The sequence below is a fragment of the Capricornis sumatraensis genome, chromosome 18 (assembly GCF_032405125.1).
Source record: "Capricornis sumatraensis isolate serow.1 chromosome 18, serow.2, whole genome shotgun sequence".
Taxonomy (NCBI): domain Eukaryota; kingdom Metazoa; phylum Chordata; class Mammalia; order Artiodactyla; family Bovidae; genus Capricornis; species Capricornis sumatraensis.
Genome location: NC_091086.1, coordinates 44279487 through 44303627, shown reverse-complemented (window position 1 = coordinate 44303627; position 24141 = coordinate 44279487). Strand labels below are relative to the sequence as shown.

The 24141-nt window shown below is 40.4% G+C and overlaps 1 protein-coding gene across 4 annotated transcripts in view; it reads left to right on the top strand.

The window, feature by feature from the left end:
• The first annotated feature begins 1541 nt into the window (after nucleotides 1-1541).
• The window catches only part of SLC1A3 (solute carrier family 1 member 3), a 77351-nt gene continuing 54751 nt past the window's right edge, over nucleotides 1542-24141 (top strand). For all 4 annotated transcript variants that reach the window (XM_068990490.1, XM_068990491.1, XM_068990489.1 and 1 more), the window contains exon 1: nucleotides 1542-1722. In XM_068990490.1, coding sequence (XP_068846591.1) covers nucleotides 1542-1722 — 181 coding nt within the window. The remainder of the gene's footprint in view (nucleotides 1723-24141) is intronic.

Sequence of the window (24141 nt, the reverse complement as noted above, 5' to 3'; positions counted from 1 at the left end):
GATTTAATGCAAGGAGCGTGTGGTGTCTATTTACGCCGCGTCCTCTCTTAATTTGGAGTTGAGTCATTCAGGGTGGATTGGGGGCAGATTGTGGTTCCGGCGCTAGAAAAGAATCAAGGCTGAGCTGGTCTGTTTAAAAGTGACTGGTAAAGGGAATGAGAGATCAGTAGAGGGGAAAAAAATCTGGTCTCTCGCGTCTCCTCTGCTTTACTTCTCCCTAAACGTTTTATCTGCTATGAAGTCTTGAACGACCTGTACGTCTTATTACCACTGACCCCAACCTGCAGTTTTATGTAAAAGTCAAAGCTGTTAGGGTTGTTTCCCCTACCCGCCCCGCACTTGAATTTGCCAAAAGCTTCCGAGGAGTCCCTCGCTTTCTAGTTACTTCCCCCACGGACGCACACGCTGGCTGTTCGCCAGATACACACGTCCACAGGCACCACTGCTTTTTACTTGGATTTATTGTGGGAAAGGTTATGGATTAGAAATCTTGTAAAACAGCTGGAGGAATCTCTTGATCTTTCAAAAGAGCTTATTTCTACCAAAGGGAGATTTACTTAGATATATTTGAATAACCTAGAAGCACTTTAAAGAAACTGGAAACCACACTAACTGTAATGTTTGGAATGAAAATTGGACTCATCTCTTCATCTGTTGTAGAAATCCTAAATTTTAAAATACAGAGAAGTGGGTGATAGTTTCCTTAGAAGACTTCAGCATGTTTGCCACAAAGATAAATGCTACTTTGTACTTCTACTTGTGACAGAAATGTAAATGAATTATGATTTCAGATCATTTATAAATGTGCCCAGCCCACTTTGTTCATTTCGTGAAAAAAGCTAAAAAGAGTCATTCTTTCTCAGGGCCTGTGGGTACTTGTGTTCTTTTCATACGCATATTTACTATTGGATGTTATCATGACTTTTTTCTTAATGAAGAAAATAGTTACTTTATTATATATAACAGAAACCTCTGACTGAAATCACATCTTAATTCATTTTATTGAGCTAGTTATGCCTTTGCTGTGTATACAACATAAGCCATTCAGTATAGTTACTGAGCGTTTCCTGTGCATTTAATTCAGTTGGACATTTATTGAGGGTGAAACCTGTGTAAGGCGCCCAGCTAGGTTCCAGGGGATCGGGTTGGGGTAGGTGTTGTTCCGTCACACTCAGCTCTGATGAGCCCTTTTATAGCTTCACTGGAGAGGGAAGGACAAATTTTAAAAAATGTTAACACAAGTTCCTGCTCATATATTCTGGATTTATGCACATGTCTCGCACATGGTTCAGTAAGATATCCACATTCGAGCCCTGAGGTCTGGCATTGCCGCTCTCCAGCCCTTGACTCCTAGTGAAATCATGCAGTTTGCCAGCTTCCCCTGGTGTGAGGCAGCCCTGATTTTTCACCCCTGGAGGCTGTAACTCTTGTCTCTTTCTCTCCTGTCTAGTTGTGTTCTTTAACACCAAAGAGGACTGGCTTTCTGGGGCTGATTTCGTGACACTGAAGTTCAAAGCAGAGACACTCTAGAGAAGTAAAATATGACGAAAAGCAATGGAGAAGAGGCCAGGTTGGGAGGCAGGATGGAGAGATTCCAGCAAGGGGTCCGTAAACGCACACTCTTGGCCAAGAAGAAAGTGCAGAACATCACAAAGGAGGACGTGAAAAGTTACCTATTTCGGAACGCATTTGTGCTGCTCACGGTCACTGCAGTCATTGTGGGTAAGTCATTTGATAATAAAACCCCCTTCCAAAAAAAAAAAACAACAACTGGATCTTGTTTCTCTGGGGCATCTGACTGCCTGGGAAAATTATCAGATGAACTGATTGTAGGTATTCAAAAGGACCGCCTAGGCTTTCCTCTGAATTGGAAGATTCTTTTTTTTTCTCCTTTACATGACAGTCTGTTGGCACGTTTGGAACTTTGATAAACATGTGGGAATCTGAAGAAGCACCCTTAGGCATTATGCAAATCAATTGATTATATGGAGAAGGGAAATACATCAAATGTTTTTCCATCTTATGTAAGAATAAGAGAGGATAATTTAATCATTAGGCCTGAGCGGTCAAATAACAATAAAAACAAGCAAGCACAGTAGATCTGGCCAAAATGTGATCGTTATACAATGTAACTTTCATTTAAAACTAATTTACACAATTAGTATACCCAAATTGAGACACAGGTCCCTGATAGTAATTATATTCTAACTGATACTGACTTGAAGCTGAGTATCAACTCTTAGACTTAGAATCTTTTTTTGTTTGCACTCTCTCTCATCCAGTGACTGGGAAAGGTAAATTTTGGAAAATGTTAGCACAGATCTCTCATTCATTCATTGCCTCTAAGTGCCTGACATAAATGGCTATAACTCTTTTGAAACATTTTAGCCTCGTACTAATTTAACATTGTTGACATCAATCTGTATGAATGAAACATTATTGTTTTGCTTGATTTATTGTTATCTGAATTACAGTTCATTACCTGTGGGTAGCATTAATCTTCCTATAAAATGTAGTTGAAGAAACTCCATACTTGGGATTTTTGGCTGAACCAATATAAACGTCCTTAGGCTAGGAAACAGATAAGCCAATGCCATGCTGTTAAAAAACAACAACAACAAAAAAAAAAACAAAGCTTAAATCTGCCACCAGAAGAGGTTTCAATCTCTAACTTGAAGTTTGCTAAAATCTCCATCAGATATAAGAGGCAATGACAAAACAACTAAGAAATTCTGTAGCAGGTAAATATAATTGTAACTTTATCCCCCAAAATGGGATTCTTAGATCACAAACAAATATGAATATAGCAGAAGAGTAGTTTGTCACAAGACTTTAGATACATTCCATTTCAGTATCATTGGCTCCTTTTAGTAACTGTTGTTGATTAATGAGCATTCAATTAATTCTAGAGATGTTCCAAGGGAAAGCGTCTTGACTGACTGGGAGAAGTAATGGCTTTCTTTAGGTTGCCAGGTTTGAGTACCTTCCTGGAAGAGGTATTTCAGTGCTGTGTCACTGTCTTGGCGGTTGATGTAAAATACATAATTTTCAATGAATTACAGTCATTGTCAAGCCAACTAATAGCTGCATAATACTAACAGTGAACATTTATACAGCACTATGCCAGCTACTTTCTAGGTGTTTTGCTTAGATCATTTAATCTTTAAACAAACCTGTGAAGACTGTGGATAGGTGTGATGACTCTGATCTTCATTTTATAGTTGAGGAGACTGAGCATGGAGAGATCAAGCAACTTGGCCAACATCACACAACTAATAAATGTTAGAGCTGGAAGTGAAACTCAGGCTGTCTAGAGCCAGAGGTGATTTCTCTTAACTACTCTGCCATCTTGCCTCTCTGCTCTCCTGACTAGTTTATATCTTATGAGAGTTGCCAGGAAGAAAAATGCTGCCGTGTCTTGGTAGAAGTCAATTACCAAGCAATGCTAGATGCATTCACATAGCCTTGTAATTTTGCCATATGATTTACTCAGTTAAATTCAGCAGAAAACGTATAATTCTCCTACACATGATTAAGCTGCATCCCTATCATTAATTTAACCCATTTATTTTGTAACCCTATCCATATAATAATAGAGCTTAGTGATACTGGTGTATGTTTGGAAAAGATGTAGAAACACTGATTCAAAATGGTGTTCTAAACACAAGAGTTCAATTTCTATGACAGAAGTGTTTCATTTAAAGAATACAGAAATAAAAAGTGATAAAAACCTGAGCATGGAAAGCCGATTGATGGAGAAGGAAGTTCTTAAGTGACTAAAAAGAAATAAAATCTCTAATAGAAGGAAGATAATCCCAGATTTTAAAGTCCATTTTCTCTTTGAGTTCTGGGATCATTTCCTAGCCCAATGAGGCGTTCCTACAATTTGTGAGATTTGTGATGAGTTGGCTGAGCTGGGGTAGATAGCTTGGCAGGTTGCCCTCGGTGTTGGCTTTACTAATGGAAACTGAGGAGGTAGAAGTAAGGAGAAGAAGCCACTAACAAAGAAACAAATAAAAAGAGCTCATTGACAGTCAGAGAGACCACTGAGTCTACACCAAAGACTTGGAATCTCAATTTAGTAGCAAACAGATTTAGGAAAGAAGGAAGAAGCTTCGGTTATCTCTTGGTGCCTCTTCCATAGAGTGAAAACATGAATTTAGCTTGTCACTGGTCCATGTCTACATCAACCTTAAAGAAATATTAGGAAAAGGACATGTCTGTGCATGTCTGCTCAAATTTATTTGCTGCAGCATGAGAAAAGACTGGGAAGTTGCTAGGAAGACAGAAGAAAATAGTTTCTTTCCCCAAAGATGAAATGAGACAAAAGAACTATAGCTATTACTTAGTTTTCAAATTCTTAGGTCTTGGTTGCTTTTACTAAGAAAGAGTGGAAAATCCTACATATTGGGGTGAATTTTTTATTCCAATCTATTTTACCTTTTTGAAATAAAGTAAATGTTCATTTAGTGTGTGGAAATAGAAACTAGAAAAAGAGAGGAAGAGTAGAGACATGTAAATCCATAGCTCAAAAGAGTAGAGAATTGTAAATATTAATATTTCCATAGCAATTCCTCTACAAACATAGGCATAGAACTACATGAACAATTTGATGTCATTTCTAAGTGATATCAAAAGTCTGAATGTGCCAGGTTGCAAAGCCCATGTAACAGGAGCAGGTTAGCAACCTAAGAGAAGGCAGCGCCAAGTGCTAGATGTCTTTAGGATAGTTCATCATGAGAGCATTAGATGAAGTGTCTTCCCGGGCTATTGCAGACAGCTGTCTGACAAAAGCCATACTCAGAAAAGTGGTTACTGTCCTTCTTTCTCCAGGAAGCCTTTTCTCATTTTCAGCTGTGGTCAGTTGTGTTAGAGTGACCTCAGACATCTCCCTGAAAGAAAGGAAAATCCTTTGTCATGGTCAAATCACAGAGTGTTACTCATTTCATGTACAGGGAATGAAGAGACAATAAAGTGAAATCTCAGGCCAAAGAATTATGAAGAAATAGGTCTTAAGATCAGCTTCAAGGGGAGGGAATCTTTAAATAAAGTTGCAGAGAATTAGATGGTGGTTTTACCTGAGGAAGTTCACAAATACAGCACCTATTTTTTGCTGTTGGTCTTAAGACAGACAGACACACACACACACACACACACACACACACACACAACGTTAATGTTTAGACTATTCTTTATGTGACTTTGAGAGAAATTGGTGACTTTTTAAAAAAGAAAACCTGCTGACTGAATGTGTATATTACATTTCCCACCATTCCCTGACACTCTTTGGCAATAAATTTCAATTGCACTAAAATTGAGTGCAGTTCAATAATATCTCTGAAAGGACGTGCAAGATATGAGCCACCATGACTGCCTCTTGGGGTAGAATTTGGATAGGTGGGGAGTAGGATGGAAGGAATGTTACTTTATCCTAAATAAGTTTTTGTATAGTTTAAATGTTTTAAGGGCTGATCAGCTCAGTTGGCTATGGCGTGATGCTAATAAATACTTTATACCACATTCACACATTACCCACTGTGATCTATTATTTGCTGAATAAATACGTTAATTTTTTTTTAAAGATTCAGTGTTATTCAGTGATTTCACAAATATTGGATAGTGTATATCTGGCTCTGTGCTTTGAGATGAGGCGTCTCTGCCCTCCAGTCATTCAGTAGAAGAGATGGATGAAACATGAGATGACAAAGTGATATACAGGGTTCAGATACCGTATTAGAGGAGTTTGTAGCATTCTTTAAAATGAGATCATCTTGTATATACAGTGCTGTATCATATATGAGGTCTTCCTGTGTTGGTACTTTAGAGATTCTACTGTATTATTAACAACCACATTTGGAGCCCTAGATGTGCCACATGGAAAAAAATTTTTTTTTAACTGCAGCTTTTGATGAAGGATAGATCTGGGTTCATATGCCTGCTGTACTTAATCACTGTGTGAACCTAAATAAGGTGCTTAGCTACTCTCAAGTTTCAGTTTCCTCATCTATCATTATATGTATAATATATATTGTGAACACTTACATGGTGCCAAGCAGTGCTAGAGTCAGCCAGGGAGGGAGGGATTTTTATTCTCATTTTATAGATGAGGAAACTGAAGGTCAGCCACAGTTGATGCACAGTTGATGCATTTTGACCACGTTTCAAACCCACTCTTCTGTCTCCAGGTTCATATTCTTACCCACCACAGTGTTCTGGGTGCTCATCTCTGCTCTCAGGACATGTTCATTCTTGTTTTATTACAACAGTTACCTAAGGATGTGCACTGACACATCAGCACGAGGCGTGGAAAGGAGAGATTGAACAAGGGTCACTCCTGAGTCCTGGTGGTTGATTACATGTAAGTTGACAGAGAAAGTGGCCTGCAGGTGAATCGTCCGATTTCTGGTTTGGGTGCCTGAGTGGTAATGGTGCCACCTGTCATGGTGGAATACAGGAAGAAGATGGGGGAAATAATAAGCTGAGTTTTGGACATACTGAGTTTGAGATGCAGGCTGCCACTGCAGGGGAGATACAGTGCAACAGGCTCACAGAGATTTGGATGGTAGCCTTACCATCTCCAGGCCCAGTGAAGACAGGCTCTGTCTCTGAAGGTAAATGAATAATGATCAGTGAGTCAGGTTATTCTACAACATAAGCTACTCTGTAGGTGAGTCTATTCTGAGAGCAGTATTAACTCTAGGGCCCTTCTTTATGACTAGAAGCAGTAATCTCCCAGAAATACTGTAGTGTTATTCTGAGCCTCGGACATGTAACACAATATCCAGCTGAGTCAGTTTAGCTCAACAGGTTCATCGATGCGGTGAACTATCAGCTGCTGCGTTGAAGTGACAGGTCTTGGGACCAAAGTAGCCAACTATTTGAGTTAGTGGCCCCCCTGCTGACGCCTTCCACCTTACTAAGAGAAGGGCATCTCTTCTCCGGTTGAACAACAGGAATCCAAAGAATGGTGGATGGATTTCTGTTTCCTTCAACACTTCCTGGAAAAGAGAAGAGAGAGAGCTTCCGGAAGCTTCAGGGAGGGTAGCTCCCAAGGCAGGCCCTCTCCTGGTGTTACCAAAGCCCAGCTATTTGTGGTCACACAACAGAGGCTCCCCGGGCAGAGGGCTGAACTGGAAGGGTTAGGCTTTCGGAGCTAGAACCACAATGCCCTGCTCTAGAGAAATGACGCAGGGATTGAATATTAGGGATTAGAGTCTGAATTTTTTTTTTCTTTTTTATCTGCTTTATCTTCTCCCCCAGGGAGCAGAACTATAGAAAAATTGTCACGGACAGCAATAGCAAATAAGTGACTTGCATTAGCAGAATTGATCCTAGCCCTCCCCATAGCCCACCTTCTCTGCAAGCATTCCAGGGAGCTGCCTCCTGTCGTGGGGACAGAGTCCAGGACTGGAGAGGGGAGTGGATCAGAGCTATGGATTCTGGAGTCAGACACTTAGGGCTATGTCCCACTTCTGGAACTGAGCCTCTGTTTCCTTGCGTGTAAAATGGAATAATTATAACACCTCTCTGCCAAGATTTATATCCCAGTTCTGCCATTTACAACCTTGTAACCTTAAATCACTTCCTTAAATGCTTGGCAGACAGAGTGTCTGTAGGAACTGTCCACGCTTTGCCTTTGCTTCCCATCTTTGCTATGGCATCAAGTGGAAATATGCACAGGTTTGATGATGCTACTTGGTCAGAGGACAGAGACCCAGGAATGAGGGAGGCCTGGGAGCTGGAAGCAGAGAAGTCAGTCACCTGGTTTAGGTCTGGAAGTGGCTTCTGTTTCCTTGGCTAGAGAAAAGAGCCAAGAGAATTGTAGGAAGAGACCTAATAGTTGTTAAGGGCTCTGAGAGCAGAGATGAAAGCCTCAGAGTAAGTGACACCATCCTTATCTGTTCCTTATCTACCTGGCCTCTTGGGTCAAAGCAGAAAGCAATCTCCAGGCAACCGTTATCACTACACAGCTTGCTCAATGCAGGGAGTACGTGACAGCTGAGGCCCCTCTCAGGAAAATGGGAAGTTGCTGGAAAAGTGGTTTCAATAAATGTTGTAACATACTCAATAGCTCATTTTTGTTCCTACCACTTGGGGACCCATCAGAGAGTCCATCGCCTCCCTGATTTCTCCTTTTCTCCAGCACTTTGGTGTCTTCCTTGTTGTTTAGTCACTAAATCATGTCCGACTCTTTTGCACCCCAATGGATTGTAGCCCGTCCAGCTCCTCAGTCCATGGGATCTCCCAGGCAAAAATACTGGAGTGGGTTGCCGTCTCCTTCTCCAAGGGATTTTCTTGACCCAAGGATCAAACCATGTCTTCTTCATTGGCTGGGAGATTCTTTACCACTGAGCCACCAAGGAAGCCCATTTTTGGTGTCAACTATTCATTAACTGTCACCTCCCCCCCCCCCATTGGAGTGGGGGCAGGAAAGATGAGGGGTTCTGGAAACTTGGAGAAAATGTTGCTGGTTTCTAACAGAGCTGGTAGAGGTTGTTTTGAAGTAGGGGTAAGGCTTAATGTTGTTCTAAGATTATCTCTAGGTTCTATCTTCTTTCTGTTAAATCAGATAAGGCAATCAGAGCAGGTGATTTCAAACCTGTTTCTGTTAAAAGTAGGCTGTCAAATAAGTAGATATGTTCAGAACAATTACCTGCAATAATAATACTGCCTTCCATTTTTCTGTGTCACTTTACAGAGCGCTTTCTGTTTGCCCTCTATAGCAATGTAAGTCCATGGCCCGTTCATCCCCTCTTCTGATTAGTATCTGGGAAGGTCTGGAACACAGCTAGGAAAGTGCTAAGAATCTAAAGGTCCTGCTTACAGACCCTGCTCTGCCATCAGCTCCCCTTATGATTTTTTAACATTTTTATTTATTCTATTTTCGGCTGTGCCCGGTCTTCATCGTTTCATTTGGCCACTCTCTAGTGGCAGTGTGCATTGGCTCCTCCTGTTGGGGAGCATGGACTTTAGACCTTGTGGGCTCAGTAGTTGGGGCCCACAGGTTTGGTTGCTCTGTGGCATGTGGACTTCTCCTAGACCAGGGATCGAACCCATGTCCCCTTCATTGGCAGAAGGATTCTTAACCACCGAACCACCAGGGAAGTCCTCCCTTTATGATTTAAAACAAATCTCTGGTCCTCACAAATTCTCACCGTGCATACATGCTAAGTTGTTTCAGTCATGTCCAATTCTTTACGACCCTATGAACTGTAGCCTGCCAGGCTCCTCTATCCATAGAGATTCTCCAGGCAAGAATACTGGAGTGGGTTACCATGCCCTTCTCCAGTGGATCTTCCCCACCCAGGGATCGAACCTGCGTTTCTTACATCTCCTGCATTGGCAGGTGGGTTCTTTACCCCTAGCACCACCATCAGCAAAATACATTTGGACTAATGTCTGCTGCCAGCTCCACAATTCTATCATTTAAAGTCTAATTTGCCTTCCTCTAAAGCTATATATGAAATAAGATATAAGAGTGTTTGCAGCCCATGACTCTGTATCATTGCAAGGACCTTTTTCCTGAACTCATGATCTCCCAACCCATTTGAGCCAGTCTCTCTAAACTAACAAGCAGCTGCCTTCGCTTGCTTTGCATTCTTGGCTGTCAAGTTCCTGACTCTGGGTAATGGCCAGTGTTTCCTAGGCAATGTTCGGGGACACACGTGAGTCATATCTCTTCAGGAGTCACTTCCAACCTTCCGTCTTCTGCTAACCTATCATAGGTCCGAGGATGAAAATTTCGGGTGTCTGTTTTTGCTGTAAACAAGGTTGTGAAGAGCCTATGCTATTTGGAAGAGGCAACTGGAATTTAAGCCCCGTCTTTCCCAAGCTGTACATTCCAGGTGTTAGAGTTCTTGATATTTATGGAACACTGGGGTGCCATCATTCATCAGGTATTTGATCTGGCAGTGAGGTGAGCTGTATCATTGCTGTGAGATGTGGTAACACAGAGAGCACTCCAGCGCACAAAGTATTGCCATTGTACTGACTGAGGATAAAAACTATGAGTTTTATATCAAGCTTCATTGCAATCAAAGCAGCCCAGAGCAGATTCCCTAGACCAAGAATATTCCCATCACTAGGCCTAATCAAAAATGTGCTCAAGTTGTTTCGAAAGAAAAAAGAAAAAAATAAAACCCCCAAAAGTAGATAAAGAAAGTTATACCCTGGCTGAATTAAGGCAAGGTTTCCCCTGTGTAGCTTATCAAAGAGTTGAAGGTAAATTTAGGAGCAGTGAGATAAAAGGCACACTTGAATTTTGAATTTCAAGACTGAGTCCCTGTCTCCTGAGAGGACAGCTTCATTCTTCTTGGCCCCAAAGAGACTTCTCCAGTTCTCCAGCAATGATTCCAGGCCACACAGAGAGAAAACAGCGGGCTATTAATGACAGACTTTCTATTCAGAATCTTGTAAGACGAAGCTCATTTGTCCCTAATGAAGGTAGAGATGGACAATTACTGCCCTTCTCACCCTGAGATGATGGCCTCTGCGTTTAGATCCATTGCATCATTGGAAATTCCATCTTTAAAGCAAGAAAGGCAAAACCCCAGAGATCCATGTGTTTGTTGCTGTCTTCATCGTGTTGATGAACGTGAAGACAAAGAAAGAAAGAAATTATGTCTTTGAAGAGATGCCTATGACCCTAGTTGGTTTTGATATTTTTTCTCTTATATTTTTACTTTTGTCTTAGATTTGCTTTTTTAAGGCAAATGAAGTAGTCCTGTGCTAAAGTTGAGATTCAGTAAACTTGCCAGGGCTTTGTAATTTCTGGTATTGGGATGCTTTACACAACATGGTGGATGAGGAAAGAGCATACCTTTGCTGAGTTGTTGAGTCTCTGAGTCTTCAGTTCTGGGGTACTTGTAACTCCAGCTAATTGGGTGAATCGGCACATGAGCCTCAGATGACTGAGTTCATAGTGTTTTCAGGGTCACTTACTTGTCTCCAGAAAAAGAGCCTTTGGTCAAAAAGTGATCCACTCAACTATAAGTCTGAGCACAACTAGTGTCTCCTCTCTCCATGACCCAAGTTAAATAAATTCATTATTAAAATAGATTGAGGACAAGCAGACCCAGACCCAGAATGACCTTTTAGAAAGATCTGGGCATCAAGCAGAAAATATGTAAAATAGAATTACATCAGATTGCTTTTTGTAGTTGTGGACCATTTTTGTGCGTGTATTTTGTTATTTAATTTATGAAATAAATCACACTGCCCCAAATCAAAAAGAACAGAAGTGAAATGAAAGTGTCAAGGCCACCAAAACCCTCCCCCAGGGATCAGATTTGCTTTGTTATCAGTTTCCTCAGTGTATATAGAGTGATTTTATGAGCATAAAAATAAATTTATATTGATTTTTTTTTTGGTCTTTTCCAAATAGTAGCATAGTTTATATAGCCCACTTCATACTTTGCTTGTTTTCACTTTGCAACATTCTTTGGATGTCATTCCTTACTGGCACATAAAGAGCCTCCATTCTTTCAGGGCTGCATTGTATGGGCAAATTATAATTTATTTAAACAACCCCCAATGTAAAGGTTGTTTCCAGCTCTTCTAAATCATTTTTCAAATGGTATAATGAATTATCTTGGATGAAAGTTATTTTACCTTAGTAAAGTATGTCTATAGAATACATCCTTTACAGTGAAATTAATGAGACTAAGGATATACACATTTGTGATTTTGATAAATATGGATAACTTACACCTCATACAGGTTGTTGGCATTTACTCTTTCAAATTGTGAGATTTGAAAGTTTTCCCAATGGAACTGCTGCCACAGGTAAAGATGAGTGGACTCTGCAGTTTATGTGGCGTGGCAAGCATGTGACACATAGCAAAGGCATAGGAGGAACTTGGAAAATTTTAAATATATTTTATTTTCAGTTTCTGCTCACAATATATACGTACATGTGCTGTGCTTAGTCACTCAGTCATGTCCAACTTTTTGTGACCCTTTGGCCTGTAACCTGTCAGGCTCTTCTGTCCATGGGGATTCTCCAGGCAAGAATATTGAAGTAGGTTGCCATGCCCTCCTCCAGGGAATCTTCCCAACCCAGGGATTGAACCCAGGTCTCACACATTGCAGGCAGATTCTTTACCATCCGAGCCACCAGGGAAGCATATATGTATATAGTTATGTAGCTATAAAATATAATATATATAGTTATAAAATATATATTTAAACCAGAAATAAAGGCAACAGATTCTGGTGATTATAGTTCCTATTTCTAAAATAAAAGACTTTTTTAAAAAAGGACAATGGATTGGACATTTATGAGATCTATAGAATTATTTATAAATTACATTATCATTTTGCATAGCCTGTGTTACTGCAATTTGAAAAAGAAAGTCACACCGCATTGAAAGCCACTCTGCTCTCCCTGGGACATTCTGTGCTCACTATGCCATTTTGTTAATATTTATTGAGCCCTACTATGTGTCAGGAACTGTGACACAAACAGATCATCTAGTGATAAATAAATATTAGTCTCTGTCTTAAAAAGAAGGAGAAAACACCAGATTTTTCAGAACTCCAGGGTTCTTGGAATTCGCTTGGGTCCCAGGGCTGCACGCCATGTGGATTTGAGTCTGCGTCTGTACCCTGCCTGGCGACCGTCACCCACGGCTGGTTATCTGGGCACCATTGGTGGAACAAGGCTGGAACAGGTATTTCCCACCTCCAGCAACAGGAAATACCAAAGGACAAAACAATGAGCCAAGTCAGGGCCCAAATCTCTGAAGGATGTGGGAACTGAGGAGTGGGGGAGGGTCGAAAGGTTGACTCAACACAGGGCAGCTTCTCACCAGGAAATGCCTGCAAGTTTGGGCTGAAACAAAAGGCCAGGGAGCTGCAGACCCCCAATCCCCCCACCCCCAGCAGGTAAACTCTCCAGTATTGCCTTGGAGTCTTTATAAAAGTGAGTTAATGATGCTTTATGTCCAGCAGCTTCCTCAAGCTGACATAAGACCGGCCTTTAACATCTCCAAATGGATTGGCCACAGTCTAACAAATTTCCAAAACAGAAGCTTTTATTCAATCTCTCAACCTGTTGCGTACCTACCATAATAGCCATAATGGCCAAATTGATAAAGCATTTTATGACTTACTACAAGTTTCACGTGCATTATCAAGGACTTTAGAATTCAGTAGAAGAAACAAGATGAATTCATAAAGAAGCTAAGCTTATGCTCAGGACATGTAGCTGAGAATATTACACTTCAAGAAGATCTTAGATACTGGCTTTCTGATATAGTTCTCCCATTGTTGAATGGGAGATTAATGAAGAGGGCAAGGAGAGCACAGAGATTATGTGACTTGAAGGTAGGAACTGTGGAAATAGGAAGATCCAAGCCTATAACCCCATTTTGCCAACATCTCTTACTGGCCATGTAATCCTGGGCAGACAGCTTATTCTTTCTAGGGTTCAGTCTCCCCATCTATACAATGGTGATTCTAAGTCCTGTATGTCTGCTATGATAATTCAATCATTTAAGTGAAGTGTTTACTTGCATAATTTACTAACAGCATCTGACTTTCAGTCCATGATCTTGCTATTGCATCACACCTACTGTTTTTCACACTCAAAAAAAAAAAAAAAAACAACCTGCCTTGTCAGAGTATTAGGGATTGAGAGCTATCATGCCTAGTTTGTGAATCTAGAAGGAAACCAAGAACCAGTTTCCCAAATCATGAGAGAAACCACGGTTTGGCAGACAGGAGATGTCTCTAAGGGCAGGCTCCTGTGTTCACACAGCACAGTAAGGAATCAGATTCACTGTGGAGCTAAGTCATTCCTCTGTTCAGGAAATTGTTCAACAGCAGCTGGAGGCCAGGCCTAGAGACTTTACAGGTCAGACAAACCATTAATCACCCTGTGAAGCTTGCTTGTTGGTGTGGGGAAACTGATCTTGCTTTTAGCCAATAGAATATGGCAAAGGTGATGGATGCCACTCTTGTGATTTTATTACATCACATGTTGTTGTTGTTTAGTTGCTACGTTATGCCTGAGTCTTTTTTGACCTCATGGACTGTAGCCCGCCAGTGTCCTCTGTCCATGGGATTTCCCAGACAAGAATACTGGAGTAGGTTGCTTTTTCCTTCCTGAGGGGGTCTTCCCAACCCAGGGATCAAACCTGCATCTCCTGAGTCTCCTGCATTGGCAAATGGATTCTTAACCGCTGAGCCACCCTGGAAGCCCAGATCATACTTTCAGTTCAGTTCAGTTCAGTTCAGTTCATTCACTCAGTCATGTCCGACTCTGTGACCCCATGAATCGCAGCACACCAGGCCTCCCTGTCCATCACCAACTCCCGGAGTTCACTCAAACTCATGTCCATAGAGTTGGTGATGCCATCCAGCCATCTCATCTTCTGTCATCCCCTTCTCCTCCTGCCCCCAATCCCTCCCAGCATCAGAGTCTTTTCCAATGAGTCAACTCTTTGCATGAGGTGGCCAAAGTACTGGAGTTTCAGCTTTAGCATCAGTCCTTCCAAAGATTACCCAGGGCTGATCTCCTTTAGAATGGACTGGTTGGATCTCCTTGCAGTCCAAGGGACTCTCAAGAGTCTTCTCCAACACCACAGTTCAAAAGCATCAATTCTTCGGCGCTCAGCTTTCTTCACAGTCCAACTCTCACATCCATACATGACCACTGGAAAAACCATAGCCTCGACTAGACAGACCTTAGTTGGCAAAGTAATGTCTCTGCTTTTGAATATGCTATCTAGGTTGGTCATAACTTTCCTTCCAAAGAGTAAGCATCTTTTAATTTCATGGTTGCAGTCATCATCTGCAGTGATTTTGGAGCCCAAAAAGATAAAGTCTGACACTGTTTAGATTGTTGTAAACTTGAGGCAAAGTAGTGCTAACTTTTTGTTTGTTTGTGTGTTTGGGTTTTGTTTTGTTTCGTTTTGTTTTTGCTACAAAAATAAAAAGACCATAGCTGGGAAATAGTAGCATTTTGTACATAAAACCATTGGTGCACTATCAACTTTTGTTGTTACTGCTACATCCTTGAATCATCTTACAGACAGCATGGTCTTTCTGGCTAAAGACCTACAGGCCAAGCCTTTTCTTGGTAGGAGTTTGAATGCACTTTGACTGGTTTGCAGTGTAAATGCTTAAAGAGCTAGTTGGCTTATCTTGGGTGGGCTTTTGGTAGTTTTCTTACAGCTGGCCTCAGAATGTGAGGTCCTCCTCTCAAGATCAATGCCACTGTCTCCTTTAAATTCTCTTGACATCTGAGCCTTTAAGGCGCATCATCTCTTTCTGAGAATTTTGCATTGTAAGTAATAATTCTAGAAGGCTTTCTACCAACTCTCTAAACAGAGTTTGGAGATAGGGCAGGAATCTTAGTAAAACTTTTGTTTCAAACTCCAGCATCCACCAAAACTTAAATTGGGTGACTTGATCTAGTTTACTTCTGATTGTGCCTCGTTCTTTTACTTTTAAATATGTTCTAACTTCTTAATGTTTTCAGTAATTTTTTCAGATTAGATATGGACCAAATTCTTAAAACAGGTCTTCCGCTTTTACTTGTGTGTGTTTGGCCTTCAAAACCGAGCTAAGAATGTGTTCTTTCTGACGTACCCGGGTGCATATAGCATCTTAGTTTAGAAAGTGAAGTGATATTTAATCTTCCAAAGAAGTATTTGTTATATAGACTTCCTAGGGAGAACAGTGAGCCCCTGAAGGACTCCCTTCTTGTGCTTCAATTAAGAGAAAGAATTGAATATTTTTGAAAATGCATCTTTGTTCATAGCAATTAACTATCTACAGTTAGTTTTCATCCCTGTAAACATCTTTGTTAATGTATTTCCTAGATTCTAGAAATCTTGTTAAAATACCAAGACAGGAGTGCTGTAAGCCTACTGGCTAAGAATGAGTGATCTTGATATTGCTCATGACATCTATGTATTACATAATGTCACCAAGATGCCAACTTTGCAAACTTTGCTTTGGCTCTGACCAGTCCTGTTAAGAAGTTCTTCTGGTTTTTATTGTTATTTCCGCAGAGTAATCAATAATAAAGGGTCTGTTCGTTTGCACTGAAGATCTGGTGGCCATAAAGGTCTTTATTAATTCTGGGAATATAGATCAATGTACTTAAGTAAGTGCCCACTAATGGAACCCAGCTCTGCAGAGGCATTGAGTTGCTTTACCAAAGGGAGGCAGGCTCCCCCATCCCTCTCCCACTAACAGGTCAGAAGGACAGAGTGGAGAGGATGCTGAGACATCTATGCATCAGGCTGTGAGAACATGTTTCAGAAAAGGCTTCATTTCTGTAATCAGAAACCTGAATTGCTTACCCACCAAAAGCCATCTTTGCGTGCAGACCATTTCCTCTTGATTTTGATGTTGATCGCTGGCTGACCTCACCACTCTGGCTTTACCTCTAACTGCCTGTCCCAGCAGAAAGCTGAAGAGAAAAATGTCTTTTGTTTCTTCATGTAACAAATGCATTGAAAACAGCTAAATATTAACTTCATTAATTCAATGAAATCTGTCCTCAACTTAAGCTCCATATTTAACCTAGTTAACCTAATTCAAAATAGAATGAAAAGGTAGATAAAATATTGCTCTTTAAAGTAGTGTCATGACTATTTTTTTTAACACCAAAAACATTTTGTATTGGGGTATCACCAATTAACAGTGTTGTGATAGTTTCAGGTGAACAGCGAAAGGACTCAGCCATACAAATACGTGTATCCATTCTCCCCCAAACCCACCAGTGACATGACTATTGAGAGGCCCTGAGTACAGCGTAGTGGGTGATGATCTGGGCCCTGGAGTTGGGTGTGAAGTCCAGCTCAGCCACTCAGCTGACCTTGAAGAACTTGACCACTCATAAGGTGATCTACCTACACAGGTTTGTGGTTTTGGCAGTTTACCGACCTTGTCGATGACTGGGTCTTCATCTGTGATATAGGTGGTGCTAGTCGTGGCCTCCATGGTGTCTGCTTGTGAAAACGTGGCGTCCTGCACATGCTCAAGACTGATATCATTAAGCGAGAGAATCTGAAGCATGTTTTCTTTTCATGTCTTTCCTATACCTTTGTGTACTGATGGTTTCCAAGGATTAAAATGTCTGCCCTGGAAGGAAAAGGCAGGCTACTTTAATGAATAAATTCTATTTAAGTTTAGTTAAATCATTCCATAAAAAAGGACTTGGTGTAACCATTTTTAAAAGTGACTTGATACTAATAGCCATACTGTAGGACCTTCAGCAAGTCAGAGGATCTGTGGAAGGTTCCAAGATGTGCTGGGTACCTCCGCAGCATCTTCAGCAGATCAACACTTAGTACTCAGTTGCTTTTACGATTTAGAGATGCTTGAAGACCTAGAGGAGAGGTGCGTTAGAGAACTGTCTTTAGGCAGGCTAAATGGAAGAGAAGGTACATGGAGCACTGGGAAAGAAAGAGACTGGATACAGCTGAACTGGTTATTGAGAGCGGAATAGAATCGGTGTTGGCAATGGTTGGACTCTGGGGAGTAGGATCAAATGTACCTGATATTTAGAAAGAATAATCCCTTCTTTCATCTACACTAGCTTGTCTCTTGTTCTCAGAACCTATATCATAAGTAGAGAAGCTATCTTGCCAATTTTTTTTTAATTATAATTTAAATTTTCTGAACTAGGCAGGATCCTACCTACCTTTGGCAATATTATTGTATCAATACATGAGTAAATACACGAATTTAGAAATGAACTTGTAAAGCCAAGCTTTCTTAAATTGTTGCTTGAAGGATATCTAAAATTCCTACTAGCTTGGTATGGTCAAATTCCAGAAGACCAAAGCGAGTTTCTCATGTTTACTGTGCATATTTTTTGTTACAATTGAATGACCAGTGTTTAAATGCATTTTAACAAAAGTCACAAAACATAATCAATACCAGTGTAAATTTGATTTGGAAGTAAGGTAAAAATTTTAAATATTTATTTAGTTACATGCTTATAAGATAAAGCATTTAAATTAGTAACAACCTTTATATGAACAAGTAGGAAAAAACCAGAGATAAACAGAGCTTTTTATAATTCCTATCTGCTATTAATACTGCTGTATCAAATAATGCACAATGAAAATTGAAGTCAAATCCTTTACCCCAAACCAAGTTCCAGGAAGATTAAAGGTTCAATATTTTAAAACCAAGTGAACTACCAGAAAAGGAAAAATATATTAAAGATTTCTCAAACTTGGGAGGGAAATTAAAGTTTATAACTCTTGAAGAGATCATCTAATAAAAAAGATGTGTAGACATCTTTTTTATATACAGATATACAGAATACCTATATATTTTAAGTAATAATATGTGGCAAGTAAATTAGGAAAGTAGTTATAGCAAATGCCATTTTAAATATAGGCAGAGAGTAATTATCTCTATTACATAAAGAATATATACCAAATATACACACACATACATAAACTCTTAAACTATCAAAATGTAATAAATGCTTGATGAAAATACAATTGAAGGAATGGTCAAGATCACTAAATATTAAGTAAATTCAAAAGAAAACAAACATGCATACTATTTTCTCCCCTCATTCAAAAATTCTGCTTCTTTTAAACAATTTTTTATAATGCTCTCTGTTCCTAGAGGTATAGGAAATAAGCTATCTCAATTCACTAATGAATTAAACTGCTGAGCTAATCTATTGAGGAAGCAGATTGATAGCATGAATTGAGGTAGTCATACACTTTATTTTCTTCCAGTTTTATTGAGATATAATTGACATACAGCACCATATAAGTTTCATATATACAGTGTGGGAATTCCCTGGTGACCCAATGGTTAAGACTCTGAGCTTTCACTGCTGAGAGACAGGATTCAGTCTCTGGTCAGGAAACAAAGATTTCACAAGCTACACAGCTCAGCCCCATAACCCCCACAAAGATGTACAAGATAATAATTTGACTTATTGTTGTTCAGTCACTCAGTCGTGTCTGACTCTTTGCAACCCCATGGACTGCAGCATACCAGGCTTCCCTGTCCTTCATAATCTGGCAAAGTTTGCTCAAACTCAAATCCATTGAGTCGGTGATGCCATCCAACCATCTCATCCTCTGTCGTCCCCCTCTCCTCCTGCCCTCAGTCTTTCCCAGCATCAGGGTCTTTTCTAGTGAGTTGGCTCTTCACATCAGGTGGCCCCAGCAGTGGAGCTTCAGCTTCAGCATCAGTCCTTCCAATGAATATTCAGGACTGATTCCCTTTGACTGGTTTGATCTCCTTCCATCATGAAATTATTATCACAATAAGTTTGGTGAACATCCATTATCTTCCAGATACAAAAATTGAAGAAATAGAAAAATTTTTTTCCTTGTGGTAACTCAAAATTTACCCTTTTAACAGTTTTTGTATATAAGTACAGCAGTGTTAATTTATCATGTTGTCCATTACATCCTTAGTATTTCTTTGTCTCATGACTGGAAGTTTGTAGCTTTTGACCACCTTCCTCTAATTCTCCTTCCACCCACACCCTGCCTCATGTAACCACAATTCTCCATGAGTTTGTTTTTAAAGTGAGATTGACCTACAACACTATGTTAGTTCCTGGTGTACAACATCAGTTCAGTTCAGTCACTCAGTCGTGTCCGACTCTTTGCAACCCCATGAATCGCAGCACGCCAGGCCTCCCTGTCCATCACCAACTCCTGGAGTTCACTCAGACTCACGTCCATCAAGTCAGTGATGCCATCCAGCCATCTCATCCTCAGTCGTCCCCTTCTCCTCCTGCCCCCAATCCCTCCCAGCATCAGAGTCTTTTCCAATGAGTCAACTCTTCGCATGAGGTGGCCAAAGTACTGGAGTTTCAGCTTCAGCATCATTCCTTCCAAAGAACACCCAGGGCTGATCTCCTTCAGAATGGACTGGTTGGATCTCCTTGCAGTCCAAGGGACTCTCAAGAGTCTTCTCCAACACCACGGTTCAAAAGCATCAATTCTTCGGCACTCAGCTTTCTTCACAGTCCAACTCTCACATCCATACATGACCACTGGAAAAACCATAGCCTTGACTAGACAGACCTTTGTTGGCAAAGTAATGTCTCTGCTTTTCAATATACTATCTAGGTATTTTCATACATTTAAAAATTATCCTCATGGTAAGCCTAGTTACTATTTGTCATTTTACTAAAGATATTATATAATTATTGACTATATTACCCTACACTGTACATTTCATACCCATGACTCATTTATTTTGTAACTGGAAGTTTATACATCTTAATCTCTCTCACGTCAGTCTCTCCTCTTCCCACCTGGTAGCCAGATTCTTTAACGCACAGGTTCCCTTTCCCTGAACCATGCTAAGCAAAATATTCCTAGATAAAAACCAGCCTTCTTATATTCATAATGGAGTTTTTCATAAAGTAAAAAATGTGAAACAACAAAGTGACAACAAAAAGAAAACTAGGTACATTTTGATACAGTCATTAGATCTGTTATCATGAGGCTTAAAAGTGTTGTTGAATAGTAACCTTATATAGAATAGTGTTGTCTTCATGATTTCAATATATTTCACTCTGTATGGGAACATTCTGGGAGTAAACTCACAGAAGCACTAACAGTGGTTGTCTGCCCTACTGAAGAGGCAGGAGAATGAAATGTAGTCAGGAACAGGAGATCTGAGTCCAAACTGCCTGGGCTTAACTCCCAGCTCTGCCACTTCAGTGACTGTTTAACTTTGATATGGAAGAGCTATTGAAATTGGACATGTTTTAAGTTCACTGTGATTAAATTTCTCTGTGAGTAAATTGGTGGTAAATTAGTACATAATTCCTGGGAATTTTTTTGAGGATTAAATATACTAATACAGGCCAGGAAAGGAAGGAGAAGGAAATGGCAACCGACTCTGGTATTCTTGCCTGGAAAACCCCATGGACAGAGGAACCTGGCAAGCTACAGTCTATGGGGTCTCAAAAGAGTTGGATACTACTTAGTGACTAAATACAGGTACGCACTTAACAGCAATGTTTAGCAAATAGTAAGACCTCAATAAGCATTAGCTATTTGCTGTTTAAATGGCAAAGCAAATAAAGGCAGGGTTTTGCCTGGACTTTTCTACCTTTTCCCAATCAACTTTTCTATATCAAACATGTTACTGTTATACTGAGGGAAAGCAATGAATATTTTTCTGAATGTCTTGAAAACTGGATCAGCTGGATTTTCTAGTAAACATAGATTCAGCTCATAATTGAGATATCATAGATTCAGCTCATGATTGGGATATCACAGTATATAATCAAATGGATACTTCATTGCTGCTGGAATCCAAGAATTGAAATTGGAAGTTACAGTAAGAACTGAAATGAACTTTGTGTCTCATTTTATAAGAAGTTAGGATGGCTCAGTTTCCTTAAAGGAAAGATTGCTTCCTTTGGAAAAACTTGTGTCTACACAGTATTCACTTCCCCAACCTCTAGCCTCTAGACTACTCAGTACTTCTCTATAACGCACATGTTTTAGTAATAACAGGGCAAAATTTTTTTTAATATTTATAATAATGAAATAAGCACATTTCAGGGGACAAGGGTTAGCAAACACCCTCTTCCAAAAACAGAAGAGAAGACTCTACGCATGGACATCACCAGACAGCCAACACCAAAATCGGATTGATTATATTCTTTGCAGCCAAAGATGGAAAAGCTCTATACAGTCAGCAAAAACAAGACCAGGAGTTGACTGTGGCTCAGATCATGAACTCTTTATTGTCAAATTCAGACTTGATAGGGAAAACCACTAGACCATTCAGGTATGACCTAAATCAAATCCCTTACGATTGTACAGTGGAAGTGAGAAATAGATTTATGGAACTAGATCTGATAGACAGAGTGCCTGATGAACTATGGGCGGAGGTTCGTAACATTGTATAGGAGACAGGGATCATGACCATGCCCAAGAAAAAGAATTGCAAAAAAGCAAAATGGTTGTCTGAGGAGGCCTTACAAATAGCTGTGAAAAGAAGAGAAGTGAAAAGCAAAGGAGAAAAGGAAAGATAAACCCGTTTGAATGTAGAGTTCCAAAGAATAGCAAGGAGAGATAAGAAAGCCTTCCTCAGTGATCAGTGCAAAGAAATAGAGGAAAACTAGAAAGACTAGAGATCTCTTCAAGAAAATTAGAGATACCAAGGGAACATTTCATGCAAAGATGGGCTCGATAAAGGACAGAAATGGCATGGACCTAACAGAAGCAGAAGATATTAAGAAGAGGTGGCAGGAATATACAGAACTGTACAAAAAAGATCTTCATGACCCAGATAATCACAATGGTGTGATCACTCACCTAGAGCCACACATCCTGCAATGTAAAGTCAAGTGGGCCTTAGGAAGCATCACTATGAACAAAGCTAGTGGAGGTGATGGAATCCCAGCTGAGCTATTTCAAATCCTGAAAGATAATGTTGTGAAAGTGCTGCACTCAATATGCCAGCAAATATGGAAAACTCAGCAGTGGCCACAGGACTGGAGAATTGTACTCATCTCACACGCTAGTAAAGTCATGCTCAAAATTCTCCAAGCCAGGCTTCAGCAATATGTGATCCATGAACTTTCAGATGTTCAAGCTGGTTTTAGAAAAGGCAGAGGAACCAGAGATTAAATTGCCAACATCATCGAAAAAGCAAGAGAGTTCCAGAAAAATATCTATTTCTGCTTTATTGACTATGCCAAAGCCTTTGACTGTGTGGATCACAATGAACTGTGAAAAATTCTGAAAGAGATGGGAATACTACACCACCTGACCTGCCTCTTGAGAAATCTGTGTGCAAGTCAGGAAGCAACAGTTAGAACTGAACATGGAACAACAGACTGGTTCCAAACAGGAAAATGAGCATGTCAAGGCTGTATGTTGTCACCCTGCTTATTTAACTTCTATGCAGAGTACATCATGAGAAACACTGGGCTGGAAGAAGCTGGAATCAAGATTGCTGGGAGAAATATCAATCACCTCAGATATGCAGATGACACCACCCTTATGGCAGAAAGTGAAGAGGAACTAAAAAGCCTCTTGATGAAAGTGAAAGAGGAGAGTGAAAAAACAGGCTTAAAACTCAGCATTCAGAAAACTAAGATCATGGCATCTGGTCCCATCACTTCATGGCAAATATATAGGGCAACAGTGGAAACAGTGTCAGACTTTATTTTGGGGGGCTCCAAAATCACTGCAGGTGGTGACTGCAGCCATGAAATTGAAAGATGCTTGCTCCTTGGAAGAAAAGCTATGACCAACCTAAACAGCATATTAAAAAGCAGAAACATTACTTTGCCAACAAAGGTCTGTCTAGTCAAGGCTATGGCTTTTCCAGTAGTCATGTATGGATGTGAGAGCTGGACTATAAAGAAAGCTGAGTGCCGACGAATTGATGCCTTTGAACTGTGGTGTTGGGGAAGACTCTTAAAGTCCCTTGGACTGCAAGGAGATCCAACCAGTCCATCCTAGAGGAGATCAGTCTTGGGTGTTCGTTGGAAGGACTGATGTTGAAGCTGAAACTCCAATCCTTTGGCTACCTGATGTGAAGAGCTGACTCATTTGAAAAAACCCTGATGCTGGGAAAGATTGAAGGCGGGGTCAGAATGGGACGACAGAGGATGATATGGTTGGATGGCATCACTGACTCAGTGGACATGGGTTTGGGTGAATTCTGGGAGTTGGTGGTGGACAGGGAGGCCTGGCGTGCCGTGGTCCATGGGGTCTCGAAGTCAGACACGATTGAGCGACTGAACTAAACTGAACTGAGGTGGAGTCTGGAAAGTTAATTAGGGAAAGGGGAGAGGGAGTGAATTTATTCACTACGTTTGTTAATTTCTAAACATTTCCAATGGTATCATGCATAATTTGATTTGCATATAAATTATTAAATATTTTTAAATTCTATTTATTTATTTTTGGCTCCACTGGGTCTTCATTGCTTCGCTTGACTTTCTCTAGTTATGGCAAGCAGGGGTTACACTCTAGTTGCAGAGTGCATGCTTCTCATTGCAGAGCACAGGCTCTTGGGTGTGCGGGCTTCAGTAGATGATCTCATGGACTTTAAAGTGTGGGCTCAGTAGGTGTGGTATACAGGCTTAGTTGCCCCTCAGCATGTGGAATCTTCCTGGACCAGGGATTGAACCATGTCCCCTGCATTGGCAGACAGATT